Source organism: Gopherus flavomarginatus, chromosome 1 (assembly GCF_025201925.1).
Source record: "Gopherus flavomarginatus isolate rGopFla2 chromosome 1, rGopFla2.mat.asm, whole genome shotgun sequence".
NCBI classification, from domain to species: Eukaryota; Metazoa; Chordata; order Testudines; family Testudinidae; genus Gopherus; species Gopherus flavomarginatus.
In genome coordinates, this window is record NC_066617.1 from 117718305 (window position 1) to 117741384 (window position 23080).

The 23080-nt window shown below is 44.7% G+C and overlaps 1 protein-coding gene across 1 annotated transcript in view; it reads right to left on the minus strand.

Annotated features, from left to right (window-relative positions):
* CACNA2D4 (calcium voltage-gated channel auxiliary subunit alpha2delta 4) overlaps positions 1-11625 on the minus strand; it is a 163665-nt gene extending 152040 nt beyond the window's left edge. Inside the window, exons 1-2 of the mRNA XM_050936309.1 lie at positions 11537-11625; positions 7012-7093 (exon numbers count right to left, since the gene is read on the minus strand). Of these exons, the coding sequence (XP_050792266.1) occupies positions 7012-7093; positions 11537-11625 (171 nt within the window). The remainder of the gene's footprint in view (positions 1-7011; positions 7094-11536) is intronic.
* Positions 11626-23080: the final 11455 nt, after the last annotated feature.

Sequence of the window (23080 nt, forward strand, 5' to 3'; positions counted from 1 at the left end):
CTCTAGTAATGTCTAAACTGGATAAGAAATGGACTTGGAGAGATGACTCAGAGAAGGAGAGAGTATGCAGGGCTGTGTTGGATCAGAAATCAAACCCAGTTCCTGCAGGAAGAGACAATGGTGACTCAGTGAGTGGCATTCTTCCCCTGAGACGCCGCTGAACCAGTGTCCCACTCTGACATCAAGTATTCCATTTCAAGCAAAGCACAGTCCATCTGCATGCAGTGCAGCAGGTCTGCATCGTGCACAAGAGAAAGACAGATACTGCCTTCTCTTTATCAGTGCACTGCTCAGTATCTTTGATGGGGACAGGTGAAAAGTGGCTATTCATGGGTGGGAGATGCTCTGTCTTCTATCAGGGAAAGACAGGTGCCACCCCTGCCGCATGAATCCTGGGCTGGATTTGCTGGTCAGAATCAAATTGTCTTTCAGTCAGAAATCAATCGTCTTGTCTCTGAGAGAATCACACGTAAGTTTTTTGCGGGATTTGGTGCAATCTTTTATTGACAATCCGAACAGGGTGACTGTGATCATCCCTCCCCTCCCCTCCTCAAGCTGTCTATAGCTCACAGGGACAGCAATCAGGTCGGGAAAGCAATGGTGTCCCAGGTTACTGGGTGTCCTTGCACTGAACGCCTTCCACTATCACAAAAGACACTATCATGGCACAGCATCTTAGCACTAGCCCTTTCTACAATACAGAAATTGATGTAGAAACTACCCTCACTTCTCCCTATTCCCAGAAATGGGTTATTTACTGGGCCATAAATGGAGCAGAGTCCCCTGGGAGATTGGGCGAAGAGGATGATAACAGGGCTGCATATCTGTCATCCACTAGGGGCGCCAGGTTCCACCACAGACACCTATTGCCTGGAAGCAGAACACAGGGAGACTGATTGCACCAGCAGGCTCATACAGCCACTTGGGGTTGATTTTCAACAATGCTCAGCACTGGCTGAACCCTGCTCCTCAGTTTACAATTAGCTTCACTGGGAGCAGGGACAGGCCAGTGCTGAGCACTTTCAAAGACCCACCCTCAGTGCTATATACAGAGGCCATCCAAGCCAATGAGCCATTGGCAGTCAGCCAAGAGTGTGGCCATATGGAAAGAGGCTGATTTTCACAGAAGGAAGATCTGAATCAGAACAGAGAATCTCCCTCCCACCACTCTCTGGCAATGAGAGCCAGGGGAATGGCAATGATCAAGAGGCAGGTCTGGTGCTCACTGCTCTCTATGCTAAAGCCCACCCTACCTGCATGCAGAGTCACTGTGTGTAAGTTCATGAAGAATGTGGTTGGTTCTTTATCTGGCTCATTGAACTGCCTCTCTGCCAGGATTCTGATGAGAACTCTGTCCCCCGGCAATTTCAATGAACACTCCCCCGCCCACCTAGCTTCTGCATTGGCTGGTTCCATATAAAATATACTACTTCCCATGCAGACTCACACATGCACACTTCAAATTAGCCTTCTGCAATTGGAACTCAATCACTTAAAAGTTCATGGACAGCAAAAGAGGAGCTGGCCTGATGAAAGCAAGCTCATTATTTCAGATAATTACGTGCTAGTTCATAACTGATTAATTCCAGCAAAAACTTGAGACAGATTTTTGCTGTGCTTCTCCAGTTCCAGCATTTCCTACCTGAGCTCATTGACCGAGCGAAACAAAGAAGATGGTCCAAATTCTCTGCTGGTGCAAATGGGCCAAACACCACTGAAGTCACTGGAGCTGGACCCATTTATGCCAGCTGCTGCCAGTCAGGATGTTCCTAGCAGCTGGAATTGCAAGAAGTGGAGGGTATGAAGGTTGCTATTCCTGTGCTGAAGTTGCAGGGGCATGGATTAAAGAACTGTGCATGATAGGCAGGGTAGGCTGAGCAATTCTTTATTCCAAGGCAATCTAGTTGTATACAGCTGCTTTCAGGACTGGCTTCACAATGCCCTTCAGAGAATCAGTCCTAAACTAAAGAGGAAAACCAGATTTTAAAGCAAGATTTAAAGAGAGGGAAGTGACTCAGTGGAACAGTGGGAGGAAGACAGATGAGGAAGTACAAATAAACAAGAAAGCCCCAGCTGGGAAAGCCCAGGGAACAGAGAGGAAGGCAATATTGGAGTAGAGTGAGCAGGTGGGGGAGTAGACGTATATGTAGTTAAGAAGGGAGGGGAAGAGTGAATATGGTCATTAAGGGAAATAGGTGGATATGAGGTCAGAGGAGAAAGGTGAACAGTGCCCATGGACAATATGAAAAGCTAGGAGGACAATTCTGAGTCTGAAGTGGCTAATGAGCCAATGAAAGCATCAGAGAGAGGTACAAAGCCCACCTGGACCAATGAAGGTTAGAGGGTAGGCATTGGGAAATGAATCCAAATGGTCTTGAAATAGGGTGACCAGACAGCAAATGTGAAAAATCGGGACGGGGTGGGGGGTAATAGGAGCTTATATAAGAAAAAGACCCCAAAATTGGGACTGTCCCTATAAAATCAGGACATCTGGTCACCCTAGCTTGAAAGTTAGTGAAGATTTCCTAAAACCTGGTCCACACTACGCAGTTAAACCGATTTTAACAGCGTTCAATCGATTTAACGCTGTACCCGTCCACACTACAATGCACTTTATATCGATTTAAAGGGCTCTTTAAATCAATTTCTGTACTCCTCCCCGACGAGAGGAGTAACGCTAAAATCGATATTAACATATCAATTTAGGGTTAGTGTGGCCACAAATCGAAGTTATTGGCCTCCGGGTGGTATCCCACAGTGCACCACTGACCGCTCTGGACAGGAACCTGAACTCTAATGCACTGGCCAGGTATACAGGAAAAGCTCCGAGAACTTTTGAATTGCATTTCCTGTTTGGCCAGTGTGGAGCTCTCATCAGCACAGGTGACCACGCAGAGCTCATCAGCACAGGTAACAATGCAGTCTCCTGAGAATAGAAAAAGAGCACCAGCATGGACCACACGGGAGGTACTGGATCTGATCACTATATGAGGAGAGGATTCAGTGCTAACAGAACTGCGTTCCAAAAGACGAAATGAAAAAACTTTTGAAAAAATTTCCAGGACCATGATAGAGAGAGGCCACAGCAGGGACTCAGTGCAGTGCAGAGTGAAAGTGAAGGAGTTCAGACAAACCTACCAGAAAACCAAAGCAGCAAATGGAAGATCCGGGTCAGGGCCAAAAACATGCTGCTTCTACGCTGAGCTGCATGCAATTTTAGGGGGCTGTGCCACCACTACCCACCCCCCCCTTTGTCCATGGATTCCGAGGTGGGGGTTATAATCTCAACCATGGATGAGGATTCAGCGGAGGGGGAAGATGAGGAAGAGGAAGAGGAGGAAGAGCTTGCAGAGAGCACACAGCACTCCATTCTCCCCAGCAGCCGGGAGCTTTTTGTGACCCAGACGGAATTACCCTCCCAGCCCTCCCAAGCCACTAGCCCAGACAATGAAGCCATGGAAGCGACCTCTGGTGAGTGTACCTTTGTAAATATAAAACATGGTTTAAAAACAAGCGTTTTTTAATGATTGATTTGCCATGAGGGCTTTGTATGCATTAGCAGCCAGTAAAGTTACTGGAAAAGTTTGTTAACATGTCTGGGGATGGAGTGGAAATCCTCCAGGGACATCTCCATGAAGCGCTCCTGGAGGTACTCCAAAAGCCTTTGCAGAAGGTTTCTGGGCAAGGCAGCCTTGTTCCGTCCACCATGGTAGGACACTTTACCATGCCATGCATGTAGCAAGTAATTGGGTATCATTGCATGACAAAGCCTAGCTGCGTATGGTCCCGGTGATTGCAGGCATTCAAGAAACATCCGTTCTTTATCTCGCTCTGTTATCCTCAGCAGTGATATTGTTCATGGTAACCTGGTTGAAATTAAGGCATTTAAGTAAGGGGACAGAGAGATGGGGGAGGGGAGGAAGGATAGCGCTGAGCTTTTTAGCGTTTGGCCAGCAGGAATCTTCCCAGCTACCAGCCACGTGGTGGGGGGTGGGGGGGGTGGAAAGGAGAAAGGTGGGTGATTAGCAGTGATCTTCCATGATACCAGCCATGCGGTGGGGGGGAGGGGTAAAGCAATTCTAGAGAATTGGATTGGGGGCGGGGGTTGGCGTCTGCTGCTCCTTGTTAACAGGAAAGAAGCAGCAAAGGTAGAAAGTATGCCTTACCATGACAGCATGCAAGCTGAATTGTGATGCCCGGACCTGCGCCTGTGTTGATCTGTTACACCAGAGCCGCAGGCACTCAATATTAAAAGATTCCAAATGCGACCTTGTAGTGAAATCACATGTGCTATGTAAGGTGAATACTGTTGTTCACTGTGAAAGAGTATAATCATTGTTCTGTAAAATGTATCTTTTATAATCCTTCTATCACTATTTTCCCCCACTCATGCAGCTGCACATTTTTCAAGCCTCCCTACTCCATCCCGAAGGCTAGCTCAGATAAGGCAGAGGAAGAAGAGGAAGCGAGATGAAATGTTCTCAGAAATCATGGAAGTAACCCGCAATGAAAGAGCTCATCTGAGGGAGTGGAAGGACGTGGTAGCAAAGTACAGGAAAGATGCCAGTGAACATGAGGACAGGAGAGACGCTCGAGATGAGAGGTGGCGGCAGGAAGATCAGCGGTGGCGGGATGCAACTCTGGAGCTGCTGCGTGATCAAACTGACATCCTCCGACATCTGGTGGATCTTCAGGAGGAGCAGCGGGGTCACAGAGTGCCGCTGCAGCCCATGTTTAACCACCCTCATTACTCACCATGTTCCATGTCTTCCTCACCCAGACGTGTAAGAACGCGTGGGGGAAGGCTTTGTGCACCAGCCTACTCCACCCTCGTGGACAATCCAACCAAAAGGCTGGTCATTACATTGAAATGTGCTTAATGGCCTTTTCCTTCCCTCCTATCCTCCTCCCAAACCACTCCCGGGATACCTTGGTAATTCTCTTCCTCTTTTTATAATTACATGCTTTTTAAACGAAGGGGGAGGGTGGGTTGCTTACAGGGAATGACTTTTAATAAAGAATACATGCTTTTTAAACGATAGTGACTTTATTTCCATAAGCAAGCTGTAATCGAAGGGAGAGAGTGGGTTGCTTACAGGGAATGACTTTTAAGAAAGAATACATGCTTTTTAAATGATAGTGACTTTATTTCCATAAGCAAGCTTTAATCGAAGGGGGAGGGTGGGTTGCTTACAGGAAGAGTCAATAAAGGGGGGGAGGTTCATGAAGGGGAAACAAACACAGCAGTCACACCGTACCCTGGCCCGTGATTAAACTTGTTTTCAAGGCTTCTCTGATGCGCACCACTTCCTGGTGAGCTCTTCTAATCGCCCTGGTGTCTGGCTGCGCGTAATCAGCGGCCAGGTGATTTGCCTCAGCCTCCCACCCCGTCATAAAGGTCTCCCCCTTACTTTCACAGAGATTGTGGAGCACACAGCAAGCAGCAATAACAAAGGGGACATTGGTTTGGCTGAGGTCTGAGTGAGTGAGTAACGTTTGCCAGCGAGCCTTTAAACGGCCAAATGCACATTCTACCACCATCCTGCACTTGCTCAGCCTGTAGTTGAACAGCTCCTGACCACTCTCCAGGCTGCCTGTGTATGGCTTCATGAGCCATGGCATCAAGGGGTAGGCTGGGTCACCCAGGATAACGACAGGCATTTCAACACCCCCAACTGTTATTTTCTGCTCTAGGAAGTAATTCCCTTGCTGCAGCAGTTTAAACAGAGCAGTGCTTCTGAATACGCGAGCGTCATGAACTCTTCCTGGCCATCCCATGTGGATGTTGGTGAAATGTCCCTTGTGATCCACCAGTGCTTGCAGCATCATTGAAAAGTACCCCTTGCGGTTTATGTACTGGGTGCCCTGGTGCTCCGGTGCCAAGATAGGGATATGGGTTCCATCTATCGCCCCTCCACAGTTAGGGAATCCCATTGCAGCAAAGCCATCCACTATGACCTGCACGTCTCCCAGAGTCACAACCTTTTGTAGCTGCAGCTTAATGATTGCTTTGGCTACTTGCAACACAGCAGCTCCCACAGTAGATTTTCCCACTCCAAATTGATTCCCGACTGACCGGTAGATGTCTGGTGTTGCAAGCTTCCAAAGGGCTATTGCCATTCGCTTCTCCACTGTGAGGGCTGCTCTCATCTTGGTATTATGGTGTTTCAGGGCAGGGGAAAGCAAGTCACAAAGTTCAAAGGAAGTGCTCTTACGCATGCGAAAGTTTCATAGCCACTGCGAATCGTCCCACATCTGCAAAACTATGCGGTTCCACCAGTCTGTGCTTGTTTCCCAGGCTCAAAATCGGTGTTCAATGGGTAGAACCTCCCCTATTACCAACAGGAGCTCCAAAGCGCAGGGGCCCGCGGTTAGGGAGAAATCAGTGTCCATGTCCTCATCACTCTTGTCGCCGCGCTGCCGTAGCTGCCTCCTCCTCGCCTGCCTTTGCAGTTCATGGTTCACCATAGACTGCACGAGAATGCGTGAGGTGTTTACAACGTCCACGATTGCGCTATTGATCTGAGCAGGGTCCATGCTTGCTGTGCTATGGCGTTTGCTTTCAGTTCACCCAGGAAAAAAGGCGCGAAATGGTTGTCTGCTGCTTTCAGGAAGGGAGGGGTGAGGCTGTACCCAGAACCACCCGCAACAATGATTTTTGCCCCATCAGGCATTGGGATCTCAACCCAGAATTCCAAGGGGCAGGGGAGACTGCGGGAACTGTGGGATAGCTATGGAATAGCTACCCACAGTGCAACGCTCCGGAAATCAATGCTAGCCTCGGACCATGGACACACACCGCCGAATTAATGTGCCTAGTGTGGACGCGTGCAATCGACTTTATAATATCTGTTTTATAAAACCGGTTTAAGTTAATTCGAAATTACCCTGTAGTGTAAACGTACCCCTAGTGTTGTCCTTCTACAATTGATCCCCAGGGCACACACAGAGAAAGAAGATACAGAGGAGGGAAATCTGAAACCAGCAAAGCTCCTTGCAGGTATAGCCTACCTTCTGTAAAAGGAGCGAGCCTGAATACTTTGTCATGATGGAATATATCTCCCCACCAAAGGCATCTGCCCAGGACTTCACCCTAAAGTGGAAAAAGAGGAAAACCAGCAGTATTAGCACATCAGGTAGATAAGCTGCATCAAAGGGCAACAGTCATGCAGGCATGTATCACTTCCTGTCTCCCCATGCATGCATTCACCGAGCACACCTATGACACTGTAGAAACAGTGATAACATGTTTTCTTTTTGAACTGCTAGTGAAACACACAACAGTAGTGGGAAACCATCATCTCTGTGGCCCACTCTGCACCCTGGTCTTTCCTTACCATTAGGCTGTTTTAACGGTGCCAAGTTTTGGGGTTCTTATTCAGTCATTATTGACTCTAACAGGAGTTTGCTTGAGTAAAGACCAAGTAAAATCTGAGTTATAACAGGGTAAAGATCTCAGGATTCAGCCCTTAGACCATGCACTTTTTGTGGTAGGGACAACGAGCCAAGCTGTGATCTCAGTTACTCCAGTGTGAATCCAAGGCATGCAATTGCTTTCAGTGAAGGTATGCTGGACTGACACGGGTGTAAACTGGGAGCAGATTCTGGGCCACAGTTTCTCTCTCTGTCAAGTACCTTGCACATGTATGCCATCCTATAAATAACAGACAATAGCAATACCACACAGAGGTCGTAAGGGTGGTGCATGCAGGCTCAGCTTAAAGATATTGCCTCCTCTCCAAATTAGCATATATGGCTGCAGTAATTGTCAGAATACTTAATCAGGAATCATGTTAAGATGTTCCACCTACACTCAGTTCCTTATACAGGGATTCACTTAGGAGGTATCTACTTCTTTACAGAACACATGGCTGTCTCCCCTTATCAGAACAAACCAGTTACTTATGGAGTATTCTTACCTATAATTTTCAGAGGGATTCTTCCCAGTTCTATGAAACCTTTAAACCCAGAGGGCCTGATTTCTTCTCTTTGTAATGCCAGTAGAGTATAATGCAGTTAAAATCAATGGCATTCCACCACCATAAAAAACTAGTGCAATGGCATGGTAAATCAAGCACTGAAACATCAATTTTTTAACCTCTGTGTGTGATCCTGCTCCCACTGAAATAAATGGAAGCAACTCAGTATTTCTGGCTATTATGGGTCAGTTTATTGGTTTCTGCATCCTGTTTTGTCAGCCACAGTCATCTTTTTTTTATATACACTGAAAACAATACTGAATATTTGAATTCGCTAGGAAGACAAGATTCACTTTCCCATCTCAGACCCTTATTCTGACAAACCCACTAGCTTGCTTCTGGCCAGAGAAAAGCTAAAAACAAATAAACACTTTTCCTATTGTGTAATGCATGGGGGTGGGGAAGAATTCCTTCCAGACTTTTATGGTGATCAGCTGATGTCCTGAAGCATGAGATCTGATTACCCTTATCTCATTATTTAACTCAATAACCCCCTGAAGCAGCTCATTGAACAACTTGTCTGTACAAGCCATTTAATGTTGGCATGAAAATTTACTAACAGTCACAAAAGCTGCTTTCTCACCCATAGGATGATGATGATAGGAAAGCTACACAAAGGGTTTCTGGGAGGTTGCCTAGCCTGCCCAGGTAACTGCAGCAGTGTTACTATCTCTCTTGATTTTATCAAGTCTTGTGATATTTGGTGTTTGTTCTGAAAGCCAGGGCTCCTGGAATCATGTGATTGCATGAGAATCTCGGAGCTTTCATTAAAAAGAGAAGAAACAAAAGTTTCTAGCCCTCACATTTGCAAAAGAAAAGCTTGAAAATGTGAATCCTAAAAGCTCCATCACTAGGAAATAAATAAAAGAACCTGAAATTACTATTAAAAAAACTATATGATTTTTAAGGCAATCCCATGATTTCTGAATGCTTGGGATTGGAAGACTCCCAGGAAATATCCTGGGACTGTGGCAATGGGCAGGCAGCTGTGGCACAGCTGTGTTCAGAGGACAGCAGCATCTCTATTGACTGCTCTCCGGCTGCCTCTCTAGCCCTGTTGGCTGCCTCTCTGCTGGGTTTCTTGAAGCTACGTGTAGCACTTGGGGTGCTGGAGAATCTACATTTCCTGCAGGCAAAGAGGAGGACAGTGCTGGCCAGGGAGTTAGGAAGAAGCGTGAGGATAGAAATGGGGAGTCATGGGGACAGAGCTGGGGAACTACAGGGTGACAAATGGAAGACCAGAAAGACGAGAAGAGCCATGGGGAGTCATGAGAAGACTCATTAGGGACAATTATAAGAGAGGGATAAGTCAGGCAACTGGCGGCATACAGGGACTTCTCATCAGAGCAGTGTAAAAGGAGGATTCCTGTAGGTAAATAGGGGTCAGAAATAAATGGGGACCCAAGAAGGGCACTGGACAATTATTTTTCACATAAGCTGGGAGCCTGGGGGCTGCTGGAGGGCTAGGTGCATTTTGGTGAATCTGAGGTAGTTGTCTTTGTTAAATGATTGAGAGAAGAGGACAAAGAACCAAACTCATATTCACCAGATTGCATCAAAACTTCTTCTGTGACTGCAGGCTCCCACAACCCCAGATAATATGCAGAATTGTCCCTCGGAGGGGAAAGCCTTGAAATGTCAGTAGCTACCTGGTTATTGTGATTTAATAACCATAATTATTAAGATTTCATCATGCAGCAGCCAGGATAAAGTCCATGATAAAATGTTATGAGATGCCCAGGGTTAAGCCCCCAAGGGTGGCGATGAAAATGTGGGTTTCTTGGTAAACAGATGAAGGATTCCACGGATGGAATCTTTTGAGAGAGGCCTTGAGCTGTTTGAATGCAAAACACTCCTCTTGATCTCAGAAAGAGATGTAAGCTTTCTTCAATAGTTTAGTTCATGTAACTGTTTCTCCAGCACAATGTCATTTCTTTCAGCCATCACATGAGAAGCAGGTTTTCCTCCCTCTGAGTAATGCAGAAATATCCAAATCTCTTCCCTTTCAAACAAACTGTAGCATAAAAAATTCTACACCAATATATTTTTAACCTTAAAGTAGTTAAGTTGCTTAAATCAGCTTAGCGAGGTCCAATACTTTTAACTCTATATATTCAGATATTAGTATCATGGCAACCTGCCAAAGAAAGATTTGTCACCAATGCAGGACTTACTTTGTAGCATGGTGTCAGCCTTTGGCTACCCATCCATGATGCTGAGGAGAGGTACACGCATTTTCCTTCCCCTCAGAGTGCATGCACAAATGCACGCACACAAGTATGGCACATACACAAGTCTGCAAACACATACTAAAACCTTTGCACAAAAAAGTCCATGCACAGCTACATGTATGAAAACCTGCATACAAATGCAGAGCACACACAATACAATAATGCTATGAAGACTTTGCATTTCTAACGTGCTTTTCATTTGCCGATTTCACAGGATTTTATAAAGGAACATTAGATTCATAATCCCCATTTTACAAATAGGGAAAGGAAACAGAGACGGGTGATATGACCGGCACGCCACCCTACACTAAAATATGTGTGTGTGTGTACAGTGCATACATATACTGCACATGTGTGCATAATAGTTATTGCTATGTAAGCCTTTGGAGTAATATTATACAGAGCCAGTGTAAGGGGATAGTACCAGTACTATATAGAAGTACTAGGAACTGTAAGACAATTTGGATCTTATGTATGAAGATGGCCAGAATGACACATCTTCACTCAAGTACTTCAGACATATCACAGAGCACCAGTGCTACAGCCCTGTCCTAGGAGGATGTTACACACCAGCATAAAATAAGTGCACCTTTGAGGCAGCTCAAATTTGTCCCAGCAACCAGATTGGTCTCCAGCTGCCCAAGAGATCAGGGGCTGTCTTTCTATCACGTTTGCCTGCTCCTTCTGGTGCATCAAACAGAGCTAAGGAAATGGACTAGAGACTACAACAAATAACAACACCTAGCTCTTATCTCGTACTTTTTATTTTCAGATCTCAGAGCACTACACAAAGGGGGTCAGTATCATGATCCCCAGTTTATCAATGGGGAAACTAAGGCACAGGGAAGGACCTGACTCGCCCATGGTCACTGAGTAGGCCAGTGGCAGAGCTAAGAATTTAACTCAGGTCTTCTGAGTGCCAGTCCACTAGGCTATTCTGTACACTTTAAGAACAATCCTTTTCTGTCTGTGAGCCCAGGTCCATGGGAATGATTCCCAATGTGGCTTGGACCTGGTGGTGAAGCGAGATTTTGCATCTAGGGCAAAAATCAGGTCAAAGAAATACTCCATGCAAAGAGTACAATTAAAACTCTGTCGTCCCCCAGACAAATGACATCTCTGGAAGGTGGGGAGGTGGGTGTCTCTTTAAGGGAAGGGACTGCTGCTGGTTACAAAGGAACACTGAAAGAAAAGGGATGATGAATGGCAGAGCAGGGACTGGGGCACCAGTAGCAGAAGAGGGAAGTAGACAGTGAAGGGCAGAGGATCATAGAGGGCAAAGGAGTATGTGGGTAAAGGGGTATGATGCATGGGGGAAACACTTACATTTCCAGTGGTATCTTTGCCTGGGACTTAGCAGAAGGCAAGAGGCAGCTGAGTGAGAGGAAAAGCCACAGAATGGCTCCTGGCACCATCCTCCAGGCAAAGACCATCAGCAACAGGACTAGCTGTATAGAGACAGATTCCCAGCCACGTTTGCCACTCTATGGAGGTCCCAGCATTGTCCAGACAGGCCCCAGCATAGTGTCTTGCTGGGGAGTGGGGTTGGGGAGCAGAGTCCTGGGGACACTTAAGCCTGCATGCTGCTGCCACCCTGTGCCGTCAGTCCGCACCGTCCCTGTCCAAATGGAGAAAAGCTCCACTGGGACTGCACAGTCTTCCACCCAACAGCTGCAGATAAAAGTTTGCAAAGAATATGCTGGAGTTACTGAGAGGGAAAACTCGGGAGAAGCTGTCCCATGGCTGCCAAGGTGATCACTGGGTCCCGTCTAGCTTATGTGCCTTGCAGGAATGGAAAAGACTTGAGGGAGCTCTGCAGCAACTGCATCTACATAATCTACTGCCGGCCCTTTAATCCCCATGCAAAGCAGCAATAGCAACAGATTTAGGGAAGTGGAGTGGGATAAAATCACCCAGGATTACTCTGATTTCTGGAGACAGGCCTCAGTTCCTCCAATCAGAGATCAGAACAAGCTTCCTCCGAGCCTTTTTTAAAGGGATAGCATCACCTATTCTAAAAAAAGTCTCCTGACCTTTGATCCCTACTGAACAGCACTTGCTCCTCACTTGTAGAGGATGCATGTAAATTGCCCTGGCATGTTTTCCTCTCTGCCAGGGATCATTTCTATTGATTTACTTTTATGTCCCACCCTCTCCCTCCATCTTCTAGAAAGTACTAAATATACCAAGCCAAATCCCGCTCTTTGTTATTCCTATGCATGTGATCCCAGTAAGTTAAAGGGTTGCACAAGTGTAAACGAGAGGTGAAACTAGACTGGGTCAGAATCTGATCTCAGTTATACTGTTGGGTTAGTATAAAGGATGACTATTATTACCTATTGTTTGTATTAGGGTTCCACCCTCGAGGTCTCAATCAGAACCCCATTGTGCCAAATCTAAGATGCAGTCCCTAGACTAAAGAACTAAATAATATCTAGGCAAAAAAGGAGCTGAGGGAGGAAAAAGGACAACAAGAAGCAAAAATGGGATCAAGGAAGAACTAGGAAAATACTGGACACTTAATCTGATCTGACATCTGTAAATGTGACTGCTTATTATTAATGAAGTCTAACATTTTGGTACAGGAAAAAAACTATCCAGATAGCTACCCCCTAATTTATATCTGGAGACTGACAAATGAGTCCAGAGAGACATATGGTTGTAGTAGATGGCAAATTACATACTGTTATGAGGGTCACACTTTATATCAATGTTTAATTTATAAATGATTTTAAAGGGTTATTAAAAGACTACTAGATGTTATAACCATGTTACTGACAGGAGTAGTAGATAGCTAAAAGTACATCAGTAAAACATATTAAAAGATCGTTAGAAGCAACCTATTGACCAGCTGGGCTGCAGAACAATGGATTAAGCTTTTATTAAAACATCTAGTAATAATTTATTAACCTGTCATAAACTATTTATAAATGGAACTTGAATATAAAGCGTAACAATTATGAGCATAGCATGTAATGCCACACCAAGCATTTCTCAAATGTATATGCAGGAGGAATCATCTGCAAAACGATGGAGGTAAAGTATCAGACACAGGGCAGGTGTAATATTGTTTGCAGACTTGGTGCCCACACATGTAATGGGATTAGAGAAAAACTAGAGCAAATACAGAGAAGAGAAACAAGGATTAGAAGTTAAAATATGTGATGAGCAACTGAAAATTTTAACAGGCGAGGATAATTTACTACGGTGATAATTTACTTAGGAATTTAGTGGATTCTCCATCAACTGACATCTTTAAATCAACAGTAGATGTGTCTGTACAAGATCTGTTATAGCTCAGTGTAATGGGGTGTGACTCACCACTGCAGCGTCTCCTGCTGGATGTCCCAGGGATCAGCTCTGCTAGCTAGTGTGCCCTCTTCTGGTGGTGTCTCACCCACCGTCACCTTTGCTCGTGGACCCATGTTACTCCAAGGACTGTGGCGTCTTCTTCAGGACACAGCCCTTTTGCTGTGTCACACTCAGTTCTCCCCCATTCTGGGGGAACAGCAGTCTACTGCCCAGCCACTTCCTCAGTGGCAATTGGGGCAAGGGGGCACCCAGACCCACCCACTACTCTGGGTCCTGGCCCAGGGACCATGTAGATGGCAGCCACATGCTCCATCTCCTCCAACCCCTCAGTCTTCTTCCCTGGGCCACTTTCCCGGAACCCCAGCACCTTCTCCACCCTTGTCTCAGTGCCTCAGCATGCCAACAGTCAGCCAGGAGCTCACTCTCGCTCCCCTGAACCTGCTTAGCACTACTCTGTCCAAGGTGCTAGCTGCCCTCTGCCTCAGAGGTGTAGCGAGCGCCCTCCATACCCTCCGACTGGAGGGGGCCCCGCAAGGAAGGGGGCCCCTAAAAGTGGCAAAAAAAATGTAAGGTATAACTAGGTAAGTGACATTTATTGACGCTATTGCACAATCCATGTCGGTTTTACTGACAAAACCGTGAAGTCATTATGATACATCATAATGCTATTGGCTACATCAGTTGTCTGTCGGTCAGTTTCGAATTTTAGTTGGACCCATTCAAAGAATGTATATTTGCGTTCATAATGGCGGTCGGCGGATAAATGTTATTAATTTAGTTGTTTAGTTTTTTATCATTTCCAATGCAGAAGCGTGCTTTGTGATGTCTAAGAGAATGTATAAGAGCGGAGCTAGTAAACGAAAGGCAGCAAAAGATGCTGAGAAGGAACTTGAGAAAATTCCAAAGTTGTCAACGTATTTTGCACTGCAATCCAACGTACAGGTACAGGCACATGAAACGGACACCACTAGCAGCGACGAATCGTATCCAGAAGTATCCAGAAGTGCTTCAAGTGAGGTCGAAGGTGGGACTGTTTGAATTGCTTGCAAAGTATGATACTGTCCTCAGCGAACTTTTCAGAGGATTAAGAAGGCAGAGACACATGTTCAGTACCTCAGTCCACAGATCCAAAATGAGCTGATTCAACTTGTTGCCAGTAACATTCAAGAGGCCAACATAGCGCAGCTTAAAAAAGCAAAATATTATTCAGTTATTTTGGACTGTACTCCCGACGTGTCACATGAAGAACAGATGCCTGTGGTGTTACGCTTTGTTGAATGCAACGGTGAAGATGGTGTCAATATTTGTGAAGCGTTTGTTGGTTTTCTTAATGTTCATGATACAACTGGCGAGGGCTTATTGGAAGCGTTTCTTGAAAAGGCAAACAACTTAGGAATAGACATTGCTGACATGAGAGGCCAAGCTTATGATAACGGCGCAAATATGAGAGGAAAGAATAAAGGAGTTCAAGCCCGTATGCTAGAAATAAATGACCGTGCCTTGTATGTACCATGTGGAGCTCACATTTGGAATCTTATGATCTCAGACGTGGCAAAGTCATTGAAATATGCCGTTGACTTTTTTGGTCTGATTAACAGACTATACGTTATCTTTTCTTCTTCACCTTCACGTTGGGATATACTTCAAGAACATTTCCCAATATCTGTTAAAGGGTTATCGGACACTCGTTGGGAGTCGAGAATTGATGCTGTGAAGCCATTGCGTTATCATCTTGAAGAATTGTGCAATGCTTTGTCATCTTTGTGAGAATATGTGCTCGAAAAGAAAGATGGCAATACAGCAACAGAAGCCGGTGCGCTTTTAGACCATGTTACTACGTGGCCTTTTGTTCTGACTGTGTACACGTGGTACGATATACTATTTCACGTCAATAAAACCAGCAAATTAATTCAGTCACCAGATGTATCAATTGACGTACTGCAGGCAGAAGTCGGTGCTACAATGAAGTTTTTGGAAGACTATCGAAATACAGGATATAACTCTGTGGTCACAAATGCACGTGAAATAGCAGAGCATATGGGTATTGAGCAGGTGTTTCCAGAAACCAGGTTGCAACGTAAGAAGAGGATGTTTGATTACGAATGTGCTGATGATTCGAGTTGTCTTTCTGCCGAAGAAAAATTCAAATCGCAGTTCTTTCTTGTTCTCACTGATCAGGCCATATCTTCTGTTTTGTCGCGATTTGACCAACTCGTGGAGTGGTATAAGTTGTTTGGATTTCTGTACAACGCTAACAGCCTGAAGCAGTGTCACAGAGAAAATGAACTGGAGAATCACAGCAAAAATTTTGAAAGAAAAATGGGAGACATTGATACCAACGAACTCATAATGGAATTGAATCGTTTTATTTATGTTATCGAGAAAGAGAGAGGACTTGTCACGGCAAACAATTTTTTAACGTACATATACAAGAACAGCCTTCAGGAGATATATCCGAATCTTTGCATTTGCATCAGGATTCTTCTGACCACACCAGTTACTGTCGCTGGTGCTGAAAGGAGCTTCAGCAGAATGAAACTGATCAAGAATATCCTGCGCTCAACCATGACAGATGACAGGCTTTCTGCGCTTGCAGTTATCTCAATTGAAAACAAGATTGCCAGATCTCTGGACTATGACGCATTGATTAACCAATTTGCGGAGAACAAGGCTCGAAAGAAGGGCTTTGCGTAAATACAGAATACATGTACACTGTAGGCCTATGTATACATAATATGAACCCTGTACATTGTATAAAATAAATACCGCATTCCAGTTTCTGCATTGTAAGGGGCCCCGGACATATGTTTGGAGGGGGCCAGGTTCTTTGTTGCTACGGCCCTGCTCTGCCTGCAAGGCAGCCAGTCCTCCTCCCTCCCCGAGCTCCGCGGAGTGACTGACCTGCTCTGCCCTGAGGCTCTTCTTATGTGGGCCTGCCCGGCCCTCATTGACTGTTCCTCGCAGCCCCTCTCCAGCTGGTTATTTCCTGCACAGCTTCCCTAGGATCCTCTGCAATTGACTGCCTGTCACGTAGCCTCTCTAGGGTTCTATTAACCCTTTATGGGCTAGTGTGGGGCAGGAGCCCCATCATACTCAACCACAAATTATGGGCATGATGCAGGAATTACTGGGTGAGGTTTGTTGGCCTGTGTTATGCAGGTCAGACTAAATGGTCAGGATGGTCACTTCTCACATTAAAATGTATGAATCCATGAATTTTAGAACAGTCAAATCTCAGGCAGACAAGATCACCTACTATACCTTCAAAGTAACAAATACAATATCCACTATAAATGAAGCAAGGGAATTATTCACAATTTCAGATGGAACTAGAATGGCTTTATCGATTTGTAGGGAAGGGTTGCAGACCAAGCTGGATGAGCAAGCATCTCAAACAGGTGATTAAGAGAAAGCAGAGGGCCTACGAGGAATGGAAGATGTGAAGGATGAGCAAGGAAACCTACCTCTTGGAGGTCAGAAAAGGTGTAGGGATAAAGTGAGACCTGCCAATAGCCACGCAGAGTTGGACCTTGCAAAGGGAATTAAAACCAATAGTAAAAAGTTCTATAGCCATATAAATAAGAAGAAAACAAGGAAAGAAGTGGGACTGCTAAGCATTGAGGATGGGGTGGAGATTAAAGATAATGTTGGCATGGGCCAACACAATAGTTTGCCTTTTTTTAATGGCACTAGTGAAGAGTGTAAGGGTAGTGGCAGGGTGCCTGATGGGAATGAGAATATGGAGGTAGAAATTACCACAGCTGAGGTGGAAGTCAAACTCAAACAGTTAATGGGACTAAATTGGGCGGGCCCAGATAATCTCCATCCTAGAATATTAAAGGAATTGGCACAAGAAATTGCAAGCCCAAGACAAAGGATTTTTAATGAATCTGTAAACTTGGGGGTCATACCCTATGACTGGAGAATTGCTAATATTGTTCCTGTTTTTAAGAAAGGAGAAAAAAATGATCCAGGAAACTACAGGCCTGTTAGTTTGACCTCAATTGTATGCAAAGTCTTGGAACAAATTTTGAAAGAGAAAGTAGTTAAGGACATAGAGGTGAATGGTAATTGGGATAAAATACAACATGGTTTTACAAAAGATAGATTGTGCCAGACCAACTTGATTTCTTCTTTGAGAAGATAACTGATTTTTAGACAAAGATCTAATCTACCTGGATTTCAGTAAGGCATTTGATACAGTTCCACATGGAAAATTATTACTTAAATTGGAGAAGATGGGGATTAGTATGAGAATTGAAAGGTGGACAAAGAACTGGTTAAAGGGGTGACTATAATGGGTCATACAGAAAGGTTATACAGGCTGGAGGGAGGTTACTAGTGGAGTTCCTCAGGGATTGGTCTTGTGACCAATGTTATTTAACATTTTTATTACTGACCTTGACATAAAAAGTGAGTGTGTGATGATAAAATTTGTGGATGACACAAGTTGGGAGGTATAGCCAATACAGAGGAGGACCAGAATATCATACAAGAAGATCTGGATGACCTTGTAAACTGGAGTAAAAGAAATGGGATGAAATTTAAGAGTGCAAAATGCAAGGTCATGCATTTAGGGATTAACAAGAATTTTTGCTATAAGCTAGGGACTTATCATTTGGGAGTGACAGAGAGAGGAGAGAGACATGGGTGTATTGGTTAAATATGGGATGACTAAGAGCCGTCAATGTGATGTAGCTGTGAAAAAAGCTAACCTAGTCCTAGGATACATCAGGCGAGGTATTTCCAGTAGAGACAGGGAAGTATTAGTACCTTTATACAAGGCATTGGTGAGACCTCATTTGGAACATGGTGTGCAATTCTGGTCTCCCATGTTTAAGAAAGAAGAATTGAAACTGGAACAGGTGCAGAGAAGGGCTACTAGGATGATCCGAGGAATGGAAAACCTATCTTATGAAAGAAGACTCAAAGAGTTTGTATTGTTTAGCCTAACCAAAAGTAGGTTGAGAGGAGATATGATTCCTCTCTATAAATACATCAGAGGGATAAATAACTTCTCTCCCTCCCTGGTATGTAAGTTAAGCACCAATGTGGACCAGAACAAATGGATATAAACTGGCCATCAACAAGTTTAAGCTTGAAATTAGGTGAAGGTTTCACTCCTTTGATGGTGAGAAGTTCTGGAGCAACCTCCCAAGGGGACCAGTGGGGGCAAAAAAACCTAATTGATTACAAGACTGAGCTTGATAAGTTTATGGAGGGAATGGTATGATGAGATTGCCTACAATGGCATGTGGCCCATGGGTGACTGCTAGTAGCAAATATCTCCAACGGCTGGTGATGGGACACTACATGGGGAGGGCTCTGAGTTACTACAGATAATTCTTTCCCAGGTGTTTGCCTGGTGGGTCTTGCTCTCATGCTCAGGGTCTGACTGATCTCCATATTTGGGGTTGGGAAGGAATTTTCTCCTGGGTCAGACTGGCAGAGACCCTGTTGGGGGGGTGTTTCATCTTTCTTTGCAGCATGGGGCCCAGGTCACTTGCAAGTTTAAACTAGTGTAACTGGTGACTTCTCTGTAACTTTGTCTTTAAACCATAATTTGAGGACATCAGTAGCTCAGCCCGAGGTTAGGGGTCTATTTCAGGAGTAGGTGGGTGAGGTTCTGTGGCCTGCAATGTACAGGAGGTCAGACTAGATAATCACTATGGTCCTGTCTGACCTTACAGTCTATGAGTCTATAAAGGATAAATCTTGCCAAACGTGATTGCTTTTAGGATGAAACTATGAATATAGTGGATGCAGAGAAAGGAGTGGATAAATCAGATCTGGATTTTAGTCAAGCATTTGATTCTGTGCCTCTCAAAGGGTTATACTGTGGTATGAATGCACCAACCCTGAGCAGGGGGCAATGCAGAGCCCAACTGCCCTCAGAGGAGCACAGGGATGATCATATCTTAGAGAAACACACTCTCTCCAGGGCTGCTGCTTATGTATGGAGGGCGGGAGGTGCAATGAGCTGCATGCATTAGAACGGAGCAGATTGGACCCAACATACTGACTTCACTCTGGCTTACTGGGGAGGGAGGCAGAAAGAGGGGTCAGATCCCCACCTCCTCCTGTCCCTGATGTCTGTATCCTGCAGGAATGAGCAGTAGTATAGGGCAGAGCTGGAGTGAAAATATCAATATTTGGAAAGATTGAAAAAATTGGGGAAAAAATAGATGATTTTTTTCTTGAACCTCCCCCAGTTATTTGACCATCTATAGAACTGGCTGAATTTTTCATATTTTGATGACTAATAAAAAAATCACCAAAAAAAGTTGCCTTTTTTTTGGCAACATTTCCTCACTCTCTTTGCAAGGAGCTCTAGTGCAGGAAGCATTGGGACTGTTATTGTGTGTGGCTCCTGCACAGCTGTGTAAAGTGGGGGATTCTTTTTCCTCACTCCTTCATCTATGTCAGGGGTAGGCAAACTTTCTGGCCTGAGGGCCACATTGGGGTTGCGCAACTGTGTGGAGGGCTGGGTAGGGAAGGCTGTGCCTCCCCAAACAGCCTGGCCCCGCCCCTATCTGCCCCTCCCACTTCCTGCCTCCTGACTGCCCCCCTCAGAAACCCCCACCCATCCAACCCCTCCCCGTCCTCTGACCACCACCTCCCAGGAGACCTCAAGGGCCGGGCAGGATGGTCCCGTGGGCTGGATGTGGCCTGCAGGCCATAGTTTGCCCACCTCTGATCTATGTATTGCCACTTATAATCTGGACCCAATTTAATCCAAGTTGGTTTAGCTAAAAGAACTTCCATGTGCTTTGAAAACTATCCAAAGGACTGAAACAAAAGATGATGAGAAACAGCAATGGACCGAGTTGGGAAGACGATTCTGCTGATAATCTGTGTTAGCTTCCATTTTATTTAAAACCTTCAGTTGTAAGCTAGAAGAGGGAGTAAGCAGCAAAAGAATGCAATAGAAAGATGAACTGAAAGTACTATTGAGGCTTGACCAATAATACAAAGGGACTTGGAAAAGGTTTAATTTGATAACTGTATGTATAGTTATTTCTACAGTCCTCAGTCACTACAGTCTCTGAGCACCTTTGAAACACAAGGAAGCAATAACTAAAAACAGATTCAACAAGGGGCAAAAAATGAAACCGAATTCTGAACAACTGGTGAAAAACAATCCAAAGCAAATATACAAAATGGGCTGGAGAAACCCGAGAGGATGTAAGACACCTAGCAATGAGAGTGGACAGCAAATTAGAACTAAGTTAGCAATGCACCGTAACAGCAAAAAAAAGGCCAGTGCAATTCTGAGCTGCATTCACAGAGGCATCACAGCAAGGAGCAGAGAAGAAATATCCCCTCTCAATGTAGCTCTGGTATGACTGGAGTTGGGACATAGTGCCAGGCACTGAGATACAGAGTTCACTTCTAAGCACTTATTATCAGAAAGATATTGAGAAATTAGAAGGTGGTCAAAGAAAAGCAACAGGCATTATCAGAGGGTTGGAGTAACTGATATACAAGAGAAGATTATTAAAGAAGCTAAATACGCATTGTTTGGCTAAGTAACGGCTATGGGATGATATGGGGAATTATGTTGTTTTACAGTGGGATATAAATAAGGAGAATGGGATGAAATTAAGGAAGGGAAAAATTAGGTTGAATATCAGGAAAACTTTGTTGAGTGTGAGCTCTGCTTGGCCATGGGATCGCCTTCCTAGTCACTTACTTGACCAGTGCACAATTGGCCCTTACGCTACATTTCTTAGCATTGGGGTCTCTCCTCTCTAATAGCTGGCGAGTCAGGTGGGATAGAGGATATGATAGTGTGCTTGAGGGCTGAAGAAGAGGAACTTAATGAGAATTTGAGGATAAAAGACAAGGAGGAAATAAGCAAGGGTGGAAAGGAATGGGAGTGGAGAGGAGATGAGAGGGGGTGTTGTTAATAAGACAAGTTAAGGAATTAAAATTGGATGGGATGATAAAGTTAGAGATGGAAAAGACCATTGTCATCCAATCCATCTCCCTGCCGATGCAGAGCTGTTCCCTACAATACATTTCTAACATTTTGTCCAACCTAGTTTTAAGTGTTCCAGGAAATAGGTCTTTCAGCTCTTCCTTGGGGAGGTTGTTGTATGCTCACTTGGCAGCACACAACTCGGGGGTTGGGGGGGGAGTGAATCAAGCCTGTGATTTTAAAATCTAACCAGGACTTCTGGTGTACTGTAAGATGTGACCCAATTACTAAAATACAAGATAATGCTGATTTTTTGCATGGTAGCCCTGAACACTGCAGACCTTTGGAGGGGATCATAAGGGTGACTGTCCTAGTCCCACTCTTCTGTAGATACCAGGATCAAGGGGTGAGGAGATGGTGTCCAGTATTAGCCTGCTTTCCTTTCTGGATACATTAGGATCCTGTCTTCTGACTGGGAATGCTGAATAACCATGAACTTCAATGTAAGATAGTGTGTTGTCTATGATTAATAAGACACTTTTATTCTAATTTTGGATGAAACATTAAGGCTTTGAATAAAAATTTGAAATATTTAATATTAGTTTATTCTACTTTGGCAAGACTATTTTCCATCCTAAAAGAAGAATGGGAACTATCAGCAGAGGAAACAGTCTTTGGGTAGGTCACAGCTGATACATTGCTGTTGAGATAATCTTCAAGTCTCTATCATTCATGCTATCTCACAGCAGGACTAATCAGATGAATATCTGGGTGTGAAAGCCCCTTGGCAGTGTCCCTTTAAAGCCCTGCTCCGGAACAGTGCTTTAGCATCAGCCCAGCAAACTGTCTTCAGAAATGGTTCTTGCAAGAGTGATACTAGCACAGTGCCTCTGGCCTGTCTCGAAAGGCCTAACTTCCATACACTGGTTTGCCAAGCAGTCTCGTAGGGCCTTGCCTACACTAGAAAAATGAGCATCCATATTACAGCAGCTGCCAGCAACAGTGTAGCTATGCTAATGATAGCTATGGGGTAGGGCCTCGAGTGGTCTCCTGTTAGACACAGAGAGGTATTTTTACCATTTTGGCAGGCAAATCTTCCAAGCAGGGTCTCATGACATGATGGTTACAAATTCCAGAGCCTGTCTAAAATAGCAGCTTAGCCCCAGCCACCACAGCCATGGTGTTGCTGTTATATGATGCCGATTGTTACAGCCCAGGAATGGGGGCCAGGAAATCTGGGTTCTATTCCTGGCTCTGACATTAAGTATCTGTGAGACCTTAACCTCTCTGTTCCTCAGTTTCCCCCTGTGATATTGTTTCTTTGCACCTCAGTTTCCCACTGTAAAGCCAGGGAGGATAATATTTCCTCGACTCACAGGTGTGTTGCGAGGTTACATGCACTAATGTATATACAGCATTTTAAGAGACTTGGATGGATGGTGCTATAGAAATCTGAAGTTGTACTATTAAAACATAGTTTCTATGGCCAATGGAGGCAGGACCTAAGAGATAACGCGCACAGAAAGACTGTGATATGACAGTATATGTCTGATATAACTCTTTGCCATGTCACAAAAGTTCATTTAACATGGGGAATACAGCTAAAGATCCAGCATTACTGATCTTTCAGCAGAACA